Source organism: Sus scrofa, chromosome 6, assembly GCF_054392235.1.
Source record: "Sus scrofa isolate SSC_HxYL_T2T_F1_AM1 chromosome 6, Sscrofa_HxYL_maternal_Yorkshire_Landrace_v2.0, whole genome shotgun sequence".
Lineage (NCBI taxonomy): Eukaryota > Metazoa > Chordata > Mammalia > Artiodactyla > Suidae > Sus > Sus scrofa.
In genome coordinates, this window is record NC_139388.1 from 168,861,965 (window position 1) to 168,874,395 (window position 12,431).

Consider the following 12,431-nt stretch of genomic DNA (forward strand, 5'->3'; position numbering starts at 1 on the left):
AGAGGAGCAAGGGCAACTCAGACTCCACATCTAGCTTGTAAATAAGGGTAGATGTTTCTATTGGATGTTGGTTCCTGGTAAAAGCTATTTGACCAATCGGTTAATGCAACAGAATGTTAACATGGGACTCTTTCTGCCTCAGGTTCAGCTGAGGTCCAGAGACGAGGAACTGAACAGGTGCCAAATATCCTCATCACAAAATGAACCACTAAACAACTGCTGAGAGATTTGCCAAGGGCATTTCTGAAAACTAGTTTCGAAACACTTAACTCATGATGTAAATCCAAAACATGGTACACACACACGTGTACACACACACACACACACACACACACACACACACACAATGGAAAATTACTCAGCCATAAAAAAGAAGGAAATAATGCCATTTGCAGCAACATGGCTGGACCTAGAGATTATCATACTAAGCGAAGTAAGTCAGACCAAGAAAGACAATACTATATGGGTTCACCAATACGTGGAATCTACCAACAATGATACAACAGAACTTCTTCACAAAATACAAACAGACTCAAAGACTTTGAAACCAAACTTACGGTTACCAAAGGAGAAACACTGGGGGGAGGGAGAAATTAGGAGCATACACACACCATCATCCACAAAACTGATGATAGGGGCCTGGTGTATAGCACAGGGAAACCTACTCAACACTCTGTGTTGGCTTAAATGGAAACCGAATCTGAAAAAGGATGCATACTTGTATATGTGTACCTGACTCATTTTGCTGTACACTTGAAGCTAACACAACATTGGAAGGCAACTATACTCCAGTAAGTTTTCTTTAAAAGGAATGTGTAAGGAGTGGAGAGAGGAGGCCCAGGTGTTTTGAGTGGGCATAGTTGGAATGCTGGAGGACCATGGGGAAGGGAGGAGGGGGCAAAGAGGGGCTTTAAAAGGATGACATAGATGAGCTGACCTGTGCTCTGTTTGGGAAGTATGGGGAGCACAAGACTGAGAGAAAAGGCTGTGACTCAGAGCAGACGGAGAGGCAGAAAAGCAACAGGAACAAAACAGGACTGCTCCAGTGTGTCCTAGGGGCCAAGGAACAGGCAAGAGGGAGCACACTTGGGAACCAGCTTGAAAGGATCTCTAAGCATAAGGATTCCTTTGTCTTGTGAATCATCCCTGCAAAGTCCCAGGGAGGGGCTCTCCCCAAATCCCACAGATGCAGCCATCCAGAGTCAAAGGAAGCCCTGAATATCCACCACGTTTAGAGAACAAAAATCGCCATAGTACCAGCTGCTTTCTCCTCAGCCTCTCTCCTTCCTGGGACCCTTTCTGGATGGTTGGTAAGTGGAAGCCAATCCACAAGCCCATCATCCGTGCTGGCTTCCAGACCCAAGGACCTATGAGCTGGATTAGATGGAGATGCTCTAAGTGGATTAGCCTTTGAAGTTGTTTATTACTGCCCTGGACCAGACAGCTTAAGTACTGAAATGGGACTGCTCTTATGATTTAAATGGATGGAAATGCTGTGAGATTCACTCCAGGTTCCACCCCAGGGATGAAAAGCACTTGTCCCCCACAGCAAGTTTCAAGGGCCACTCAGAGAAGAAGAAAAATGTTTCTCTGCATCCTAGCTAGCCAGATTGGTTCAATAAAATGACACCATATATTTAGTCTCTTTGTTTCACTGTGCTTCTATCTGCTTTTCTGAGTAATTATTTTGAAGGTAGGCTTTGGCTCTTTGGCAATGTGAAATTTTAATTTTGACTCTTTCCTCCTTGAGCCCAGAGTAAGAGACGTGATTCTGCTTAGCTTAGCACTTTCCAGACTTAGGAAAAACAGTGTTGTCCATCTCAGCCCCAGTGCAAAGAGAAGAGAGGCCTTTTGACCCACCGCAGAAGTGGGTTGATGAGGAGCCAAATGGAGATGAACAACTTTCCAACTTTTGCAGAAATTGCTCTTTGCAGCGAGCTTTTATTATCTGTCTAAAAGAATGATCAATTCTCAGACTGCCCTAAACAAATCTCATTAAATGTAACGATGAGGCAATACTATTGCGTGGAAACATACTTTATTCTCTATAATCTTGTTGCCATTTCTCTTATCAAAATAACTGGTAGTTAACAGATCCTTTGGCCTTCATCTTCTGGCAGATTCCTTTTAGGCAGAAACCTGGCAGATTTCTTTATGAGTTTACCTTTCACATGGGCCACACAAGAACAAGAAGGTCACTATTTGAGTTGTATATATATCTGCCTTAATCAGGTTTGAAATATCTAAATAATGTTGGGAGGTGATATAGAGTGTTTCTAAACTCAATGAATGAGTAAACTCTTACCAAGCGACAGTGCATTTTGTGCTGTGTAGATCACACCTTTAATTTATGGTAGGAAATGACCAGTATTTCATCATAGAAAGTGAGTTCTCTACTATACCTATAGACATTCAAATTTTCCTTAACAAATGTTCTTAGCATTTGAAATGTGGTGTCTCCCCCTAGTCACTGGGCTGGGTTGCCATTAGCATTTCCATCTTTCTCTGACCAGCAGAACAATGACATGTGAAGTATCTAGCTGGTGTGAGGAGTGTGGTCAGTACTGGGGACCTGTGTTTTTCTTGCAAACAGCATCTCTGAGGGGCAAACCTGTAACCTGGGCTTCACTGACGGACAGCAAGATATGCTGAAAGTCTAGGCAAATGGAGTTGAATTTTTCCACCTGGCTAACTAACGTTTTTGTGTGAGAGTCTTTATATTGACAAATAAGGGCAGCATAAAAAATTGATCTGGAAAGAAACAAAAAAGCAGGTAAAAATAAATACATTGACAAATTATTGTAGAAATAATATAAAAGAGGATTAAAATTCCCACTGAGGAAAAACCAAAAGGCGTCCGATGGTATACAGGCTCTTCCCTTGCAAGAAACAGGAAGAAAGCTGAAGACTTGGAAAAATAGCTCAGAAAGACCAGTCCAGGTCAAGTGTTGTGAGCTCACTCTTTGCGCCCATCCTGCAAGAGGCAGCTTGAGTGTCAGATCTCCAGGCAGTCTCCTTGAGCCCTGCATGCCAGTTTAGGTGCCAGGCTCCTAAATGTCTGTGGTCACCAACGTGTTGTCTCATCGCCCTTAACATGGTATACTGCAACCTTGAGAATGGGGCCTGTCTCCTGTACTAAAGTATGAGCTTGTTGAGGGCAGGACCCACACCAAATCCTGCACAGATTGTATTGCATCTCAGTACTTTAAATATATTCCGCCCATATTGGCTAAACTCATGGACAGTGGGTATCATTTATTACTATGTTCTAAGTGCAAAGCGGATTCTGAGGAGTGAGCAAGTAGATAGGAGAGAATGCCTACCAGGAGGCTTAAAAATGCACATGCTCACTCAGGTCCCTCAGAAGAGGAGCCCCATTTGAGCCATCACAGCCCCATTCACTGCCATCAAGTTAGGAATGCAAGCCCCATTTCCACTGTCCCAGGGCCTCAGAGGAAGAAAGAAGTAGGACATTTTACACACCACTGCCTAGAAATACAATGAAAGAGCTAACGACGCATGAGTGAGTGCAAAAGACAAAGGAGTAATTTTGGATCTTCTAGAAAAACAGAAGAATAAGTAGATTGCCTCTTCTTCTGCTGGAATTCTCATATGCGTCTCTTGAAGCATTATGGTTATCAAGAGGACAGAATAAAGGAAAAATCCCGTGGAGCAAACTTGGGTAAACTGCTTGGGGATACAGGTTCTTACCAGGTGATGGAAGACCCGTCACCCAGGATGCTCCTGATCTCTTCCCGGCATCTCTCCTGATGCTCAGGGTACAGAGCCAGGTGGTAGAGGAGCCAGGTAAGGCCGCCTGTCATGGTTTCATGCCCTGCCAACAGGAATGTGTTTACCTCAGACCATAGGTCAGTATCTGAGAAGCTGTCACCATTTTCAGCCTAGAAAGAACAGTAGAGATATTTTTATGCAATGTCAGTTTATTGACGTTCGGAGCTCCAATCGAATACTCGCTTGAGGGAAAAAGATAGCATTTGAAATAGAGTTTTAATTTTAATTCAGTTCAACAAATATATCTTGTGATCCACATTTTGCCCAGAGCATAAACGAAAACCAAAGATAGGTAAGAAAAGCTGGCCTTGCAAAATATTCCTATAATCATTCTGCCAGATGTATCCAGATTTTCCAGCATCTCCTCCTCATCAATTTATTAGCTTACTTTGAGACCCATCTTCCTGTGTTTCCCTAAACTAATGTGATTCTTTATGATAATCACAAAATTCTGTTGAATCAGTAAAAACTTCAGACTTATCTGACTCCTTCCAGTGACAGAGTTACAGAATTCAGTCTTCTCCTCAAACCCCACAGCACCACCCATCAATTCAAATGTATTGTTCAAAGTAGTTGATCGATTTTGCCTTTGTCTTCCCTCCTCCCCACTCATCCAACTCCCTACACAATTGACTAGATATGAGTAGGCTCAGAAACTTGAAAGACTCACCAGAGCAGAAAGGGCAATATCAAGAACATTCTGGTACTTCCTCTTCTGAGTGTTACCCTGTTGATTCTCATTCATGCGGGAATTCTTTCCAGCCTGGATTATCTTTTCTGCAGTAGAATAAGAATTCCCCTTTACCAAAGTAACAGCAAAGTCAATCAAAGTAAAATAAATTACAGAGCAAACCATGGCCCAGAAATAGCTGAAAATTTTGCCTAATTTCCTGAGGTCAGGAATGAGTACATCATATTTAACAGATTTAATTGACGCAGATGGCTATTTCCCCATCATGACAACTTTTGAGCAAAGTTCCAAAGACAAACACAACAGACCAAAAATATACTTTATATAACTAGGTAGGCAACATAATTTAAACGATTTCAAATTTGGGTGCAAGTGACCAATCATTCTTTTCTTCCTCAGGAATTGCTCATTTTTTGAGGAAAAATTATCACATGAAATGGATTGAAAAGAAAGACAAGCAAAGAAATACCAACACACATATAATTGAAGGGTCTAAAACAAACAAACGAAAAAATGGAACAGAATATTTAAAACCATAATCCAAGAAAACTTTCTGGGAATAAGAGAAAAGAAATCTATATATTGAAGAGCTCATGTTATGCCTAGAAAAATTGGAACGGTATAACCAGTTCCAATACATATCCTGATAAAACAACTTGACACTAAAAGCAGAGAAAAGAAAATGTCTTAAAGACTCCAGACAGAAAGGTCAAGTGACTTTTAAGGAAGACAAATTAAACCAGCATCCTACTTCTCAAGAAAAATTAAAAAATCAAGGCAAGATTAGAGCATTTTCAAAAAACTCAAGGAAAAAAATGTGAAGCAAGTATTTGATATTTAGCATAATTGTACTTTTAAGTATCAAGTCTACAAAAGAACAGTTATAAACTTTCATAAACTCAGAAAATGCTATGCCTGTGGGCCCATCCTGAGGAAACTATAGTGGATGAATTTCATCCAACCAAGAGATGACTGGGAAAATATTATTAAAATATCCAAGGCCAGCATTTCGTATATTTAATTCTAGATATTAGACTAAAATAAGGACAAGGATGTAGGCAGAAGAATAACATATAAACCTTAAAAATTAAAATAGCACTAGTAAAAATAGGAATAGGGAGGGGGAAATGGGAAAAATAGATTAAAATTTAATAACTGTCTAGTTAACAAATGAAAATCAATGGATATCATTACAAATTGACTATCCAGTAGCCTGTCACAAAAGAACAAATACTATATGGTTCTACATATATAATGTACTTGGTGTATCTAGTCAAATTTACACTGATAGGAAGTAGAATGGTGGTTGCTAAGGGCTGAGGGGAGGGTGGAATGAGGATTTATTGTTTAACTGGTACAGAGTTTCACTGTTGCAACATACAAAGAGTTCTGGATGTGGACGGTGGTGATGGTTGCACAACAATGTGAATAAACTTGATAGGACTGAACTACAGATAAAAAAGGCTAAGAAAGTAAATGTTATGCTATCACAGTAAAAATACAAAATACTGACAAATGAGATAGAAAAATTTAAATAAGGAAAAGGGGGATTAAGAATCTATGAAAGGACTAAATACTACTGTATCCATAGAACAAAAATATAAACTTCTTAAATATCAAAAGATGTTATGTTAAGAGAAAGACAAATACCACATAATATTTATATTTGGATCTAAAATATGACACAAAAGAAATTATTTATGAAATAGAAACATACTCAAAGACATACAAAACAACTTATAGTTACCAAAGGGGGGAGGGGTTGGAAGCAGGATAAATTAGGAGTTTGGGATTATCAGGTAAAAGGAAAAATATACTACATTTTAAGAGTAAAGAAGAGGGAGTTTCCTGGTACTGCAGTGGGTCAAAGAGCCAACATTATCACTGCTGTGGCTTGGGTGACTGCTGTGGTGTGGGTTCCATCCCTGGCCCAGGAACTTCTGCATACCATAGGAGCAGCTAAAAAAAAAAAAAAAAAAAAAAAGAGCAAAGAAGACATATCACATAGAGAAAGAAACAGTATTTGCCAAGTTGAATAATATTCCCCTAAAATTCATGTCCATCCAGAACCGGTGAATGCAGCCTTTGAAATAGGGTCTTTACAGATGTGATCACCCACTAAACCACAAAACAAGTTCCAGTAAATCTAAGAAGGCTGAAATCATTTCAAGTATGTTTTCTGACAACAATAAACTATAAGCCAGCTAACGAGAAGGAAACTGGAAGAAACACAACCCCATGGAGACTAAACAACATGCTACTAATCAATTAATGGATCAATGAAGAAATCAAAGAATAAAACAAAAAAATCTTGATACAAATGATAATGGAACCTTTCCAAAATCTTTGGGATGCACCAAAAGCAATTCTAAGACAGAAGTTCATAGTGCTATAAAGCTATCTCAAGAAATAAGAAAAATCTCAAATAACAAATCCAAATGTGTATTTAAAGAAACTAGAAAAAGAAGAAGCACCACAGCCCAAAATTAGTAAAGGAAAGGAAATATTAAAGATTTAAGAGGAAATAAATGACCTAGAGACTAAAAAGAATGTAGAAAAGATCAGTGAAACTACGAGTTGGTTCTTTGAAAAGATAAACAAAATTGACAAACCTTTGGTCATACTCACCAAGGAAAAAAGAGGAAGCCCACTAAATAAAATCAGAAATGAAAGGGGAGAAATTATAACAAACACCACAGAAACACAAAAGATCATAAGAGAATAATATGAACAACTATATTCCAACATAATAGACGACCTAGAAGACATGAATAAATTCCTAGAAGCATGCAATCTTCCTAAACAGAATTATGAAGACAGAAAAACCCAAATAGCCTGATTATCAGTAACAACATTGAATTAGTAATAACTCAATTAGTTATTGAATTAGTAATAACTGAATTAGTAATAATTCAAATAACACCACCCAAACAAAATTCCAGTTCCAGAGGGCTTCGCAGGTGAATAATATCAAACACTTACAGAAGAGTTAATACCTATACTTGAATTATTCCAAAATAACTGAGGCAGAAGGAACACTTCCAAACTATTTTGCAAGGCCAACATTACCCTGATACCAAAACCAAGCAAAGTTACCACAATATTACAGGCCAGTATCCCTAATGAACATGGATGAAAATATCCTCAATAAAATGTTAACAAATTGAATTCAACAATGCATTAAAGGGATAATATGTCATGGTCATGTGGGTTTCATTCCAGGGATGCAAGGATGGTTTAACGTCCACAAATCCATCAATGTGATACACTACATTAACAAATTGAAGAGGAAAATCATATGATCATCTCAACAGATGTAGAAACAGATTTTGGCAAATCTTTTTTATGATAAAATCTCTCAACAAAGTTGGAATAGAGAGACTATACCTCAATATAATAAAGGCCATATATGAAAAACCCACAGCTAACATCATACTCAATAGTGAAAAATGAATACTTCTAAGATCAAGGTCAAGACAAGAATTCCCATTGTCATCACCTTTCTTCAGCATAGTATTGGAAGTCATAGCCACAGTAATTAGGCAAGAAAAAGAAATGAAAATATCCAAATTAGAAAGGAAGTAAAAAAACTGTCACTATTTGCAAATGATATGATACTATATATAGAAAACCCCAAAGACACCACCCAAAATTATTATTTTTTTAGACTATTCTTTTTTTTTTGTCTTTTTGCCTTTTCTAGGGCCACTCCCTCGGCATATGGAGGTTCCCAGGCTAGGGGTCGAATCAGAGCTATAGCCGCCAGCCTACGCCACAGCCACAGCAACTTGGGATCTGAGCTGCATCTGCAACCCACACCACAACTCACAGCAATGCTGGATCACCACCCCACTGAGCAAGGTCAGGAATTGAACCTGCAATTGAATCTGTTCCTAGTCAGATTTGCTAACCACTGTGCCACAACAGGAACTCCCACCCAAAATTATTAAAACTAAAAAATGAATTCAACAAAGTTGCAGAATACAAGATTAATATATAGAAATTGGTTTTACTTCAATACACTAATAATGAACTATTAGAAAGAGAAGTGGGAGTTCCTGCCGTGGCTCAGTGGTTAACAAATCCGACTAGGAACCATGAGGTTGTGGGTTCGATCCCTGCCCTTGCTCAGTGGGTTAAGGATCCAGCATTGCCATGAGCTGTGGTGTGGGTCGCAGACGCAGCTTGGGTCCTGCATTGCTGTGGCCCTGGTGTAGGCCGGCAGCTACAGTTCTGATTAGACCCCTAGCCTGGGAACCTCCATATGCCATGGGAGCAGCCCTGGAAATGGCAAAAAGACCAAAAAAAAAAAAAAAAAAAAAGAAGAAGAAAGAAAAGTGAAGAAAAAAATCCCACTTATGATCACATCAAAAAGAATAAAATACCTGGGAATAAGTAAAAGAAGGTGAAAGACTTGTACTCCAAAAACTATAAGATATTGAGGAAAGAAATAAAAGACTAAACAAATAAATGAAAGATGAAGCATATTCATGGATTGGAAGAATAAATATCATTAAAATGTTCATACTACAAAAAGCAATCTGCAGATTTGAGGCAATTCTTATTGAAATATTAATGGCATTTTTCACAGAACTAGAATAATCCTAAAATTTATATGGAACCACGAAAGACATCAAAAAGGCAAAGCAATCTTGAAAAAGAAGAAAAATGCTGGAGGCATCAAACAATCCCAAATTGAAACTATAGTACAAAGCTATCATAATCAAAACTTATAGTACTGGCATTTAAATAGACATATAGGTCAATGGAACAGAATAGAGAAACCAGAAATAGGAGTTCCCGTTGTGGTGCAGTGGTTAATGAATCTGACTAGGAACCATGTGGTTGTGGGTTCGATCCCTGGCCTTGCTCAGTGAGTGGAGGATCCAGCATTGCCATGAGCTGTGGTGTAGGTTGCAGACAAGGCTCAGATCCCGCATTGCTGTGGCTCTGGCATAGGCCGGTGACTATGCTTCCAATTGGACCCTAGCCTGGGAATCTCCATAGGCCATGGGAGCAGCCCTAGAAAAGGCAAAAAGACAAAAATAAAAATAAAATAAAATAAACAGAGAAACCAAAAATAAACCCACATTTATATGGTCAATTGTACTATGACAAAGGAGGCAAGAATATAGAGTAGGGAAAAGACAGTCTCTTCAATAAATGGTGTTGGGAAAACTGGACAGCTACTTGAAAAAAATGAAACAGGAACACTTTATTACACAATATACAAAAATAAATTCAAAATGGATTAAAGACTTAAACTAAAGACTTGAAACCGTAAAACTCATCAAAGAAATCATATGTAGTACACTCTTTGACATCAGTCTTAACAACATTTTTTTTTGGATTTGTCTCTTCAGGCAAGAACAACAAAAGCAAAAATAAACAAATAGAACTACATCGATGAAAAAGCTTTTGCACAGAGAAGGAAACCACCAACAAAAGGCAACCTACTGAATAGGAGAAGATATGGCAAATGATATAGCTGATAAGGGGTTGATATCCAACATATATAAAGAACTCATATGGGAGTTCCTGTCGTGGCTCAGTGGTTAACGAATCCAACTAGGAACCATGAGATTCCGGGTTCAATCCCTGGCCTTGCTCAGTGGGTTAAGGATCTGGCATTGCCATGAGCTGAGGTGTAGGTCACAGACGCGGCTTGGATCTGGCATTGCTGTGGCTGTGGTGTAGGCTGGAGGCTACAGCTCTGATTAGACCCCCTAGCCTGGGAACCTCCATATGCCGATGGGGCAGCCCTAGAAAAGACAAAAAAAAAAAAAAAAAAAAAGAATTCATATGACTCAATATCAATAGATAGAGATACTGAATAGACATTTTTCCAAAGAAGACACACAGATGGCCAACAGCCATATGAAAAGTTGTTCAATGTAATTATTAAGGAAATGCAAATCCAAATCACAATTAGATATCATCACATGCCTGTTAGAATGGTTATCAAAAGGCAATAAATAACAAATGCTGGTGAGAATGTAGAGAAAAGCGAACACTTGTGCACTGCTGGTGGCAATGTAAACTGGTGCAGCCACTACGGAAAACAGTATGGTCATTTCTCAAAAAAATTAAGACTAAAACGACCATGTGATCCAGCCATTCCACTTCTGGATATTTACTGAAGAAAACAAAAACACTAATTTGAAAAGATATATGCACATCTATGTTCTTTGCAGCATTATTTACAATAGCCAAGATATGGAAACAACGTAAGTGCCCATCTGTGAGTGAATGAATAAAAAATGTGGTGCATATGTATAATGGAAACCATTCAGCCATAAGAAAGAAGAAATCTTGCCATTTGCAACCATATGGATGACACTGAAGGTATTATGCTAAGTGAAATAGATCAGATGGAGAAAGACAGATACTGTATTGTTTTACTCATATGTGGGTTATAAAAATAATAATAACTCCCCCAAAAAGCCCCACATAAAACCACACAAATATATAGAATAGAGTAGTGGTTATCAGTGGGGGAAGGGTAGTGGGGGAGGGAGAAATGCATAAAGGGAATCAACTGTATGGTGACAAATGGAAACTAAAATTTGGTGGTGAGCCACACTATAGTCTATACAGTAGCTGAAATATAATGTTGTTTACATGACACTTGCAAACCAATTTACCTCAATTTAGAAAAAAAAAAGCAGTGAATAGCAAGTAGCAACACAAATGGTAGCTATTAATCCAACTATATCAACAATCACTTTAAACATCATAAGTCATAACCACACCCATAAATTTTATTTATTCATTTATTTTATTTTTTTCTTTTATTTTTATGGCTGTACTTGTGGCATAAGGAAATTCCTGGGCTAGGGGTCAAATCACAGTGATAGCTGAGGCCTATGCCGCAGCCATGACAATACTGGATCTGAGCTGAATCTGTAACTTACACGGCAGATGTGGCAATGCTGGCTCCTTAACCCACTGAGCAAGGCCAGGGATTGAACCTTCATCTTCATGGACACTATGTTGGGTTCTTAACCCACTGAGCCACAGCAGGAAGGCCTATACTCATAATTTTTAAAAGGACAGAAATCATACAGTGTATGATCTCAGACTACAGTGCAATAGAACTCAGTAACAGAAAGATAAGTAAGTCAGTGTGATTCTAACACATGAATAGACAGACCAATGAAACAGAAAGTTTAGAATATAGGTCCAAGTTCATATCAACTTAGAATATGATTAAGGTGGTTATCTCCAATCACTGGAAAAGATGGAATTTTTAAAATAAATGCTGATGGGACAACTGGATAACCATTTGGAAAAATGAGGTCGACTATTCATATCATATATAAGAATAAATTTTAGGGAATTCCCATTGTGGCTCAGTGGGTTAAGAATGTGACTAGTATCTGTGAGGATGAGGGCTAAGTCTCTGGTCTCATTCAGTGGGTTAAGGATCTGGCGTTGCTGTGAGCTGTGGTGTAGGTTGTAGACACAGCTCAGATCTGATGTCACTGTGGCTGTGGTGTAGGCCTGCAGCTGCAGCTCCAAATCAGCCTCTAGCCCAGGAACTTCTATATGCCACAGGTGCAACCATTAAAAAAAAGAAAAGCAAAGAATAAACTTCAAGTGACTCAGAGACCTAAATGCAAAAAGAGCAAAACCACACAAGCACAAGAAGAAAACATGGATGAATTTTCTTTAGGATATGGCTAGAAGGCAGTTCTTGACCAAGGATGATTTTCACACCAGGGGACATCCAGTAATGGCTGGAAATATTTTAGTTGCCACAACTGTCAGAGTCCTATTATTATCGAGTGGATGGATGTCAGGGATGCAGCTAAACCTCCTACAATGCTCAGGACAGCTCCTCACAACAAAAACCTCTCCAGTCCCAACTGTCCTTAGGACTGTGGTTGAGATACCCTGGAAAAGGGAAGACTTTTGACTCTCATTCAAAATCCAGATGCTCCTAAAT

At 38.7% G+C, this 12,431-nt stretch overlaps 1 protein-coding gene across 2 annotated transcripts in view; it reads right to left on the reverse strand.

Annotated features, from left to right (window-relative positions):
* The window catches only part of LOC100627093 (cytochrome P450 4X1), a 55,565-nt gene that overhangs the window by 13,447 nt on the left and 29,687 nt on the right, over positions 1-12,431 (reverse strand). The window contains exons 7-8 of one of the 2 annotated variants that reach the window (XR_014808403.1): positions 4,463-4,569; positions 3,712-3,835 (exon numbers count right to left, since the gene is read on the reverse strand). Coding sequence is in view for 1 of the 2 variants with exons in the window: in XM_084965168.1 (XP_084821294.1) it covers positions 3,712-3,902; positions 4,463-4,569 (298 nt within the window). In the remaining variant the exon portion in view is untranslated. Of the gene's footprint in view, positions 1-3,711; positions 3,903-4,462; positions 4,570-12,431 lie in introns of both variants that reach the window. The other variant, XM_084965168.1, reaches the window with a different exon arrangement.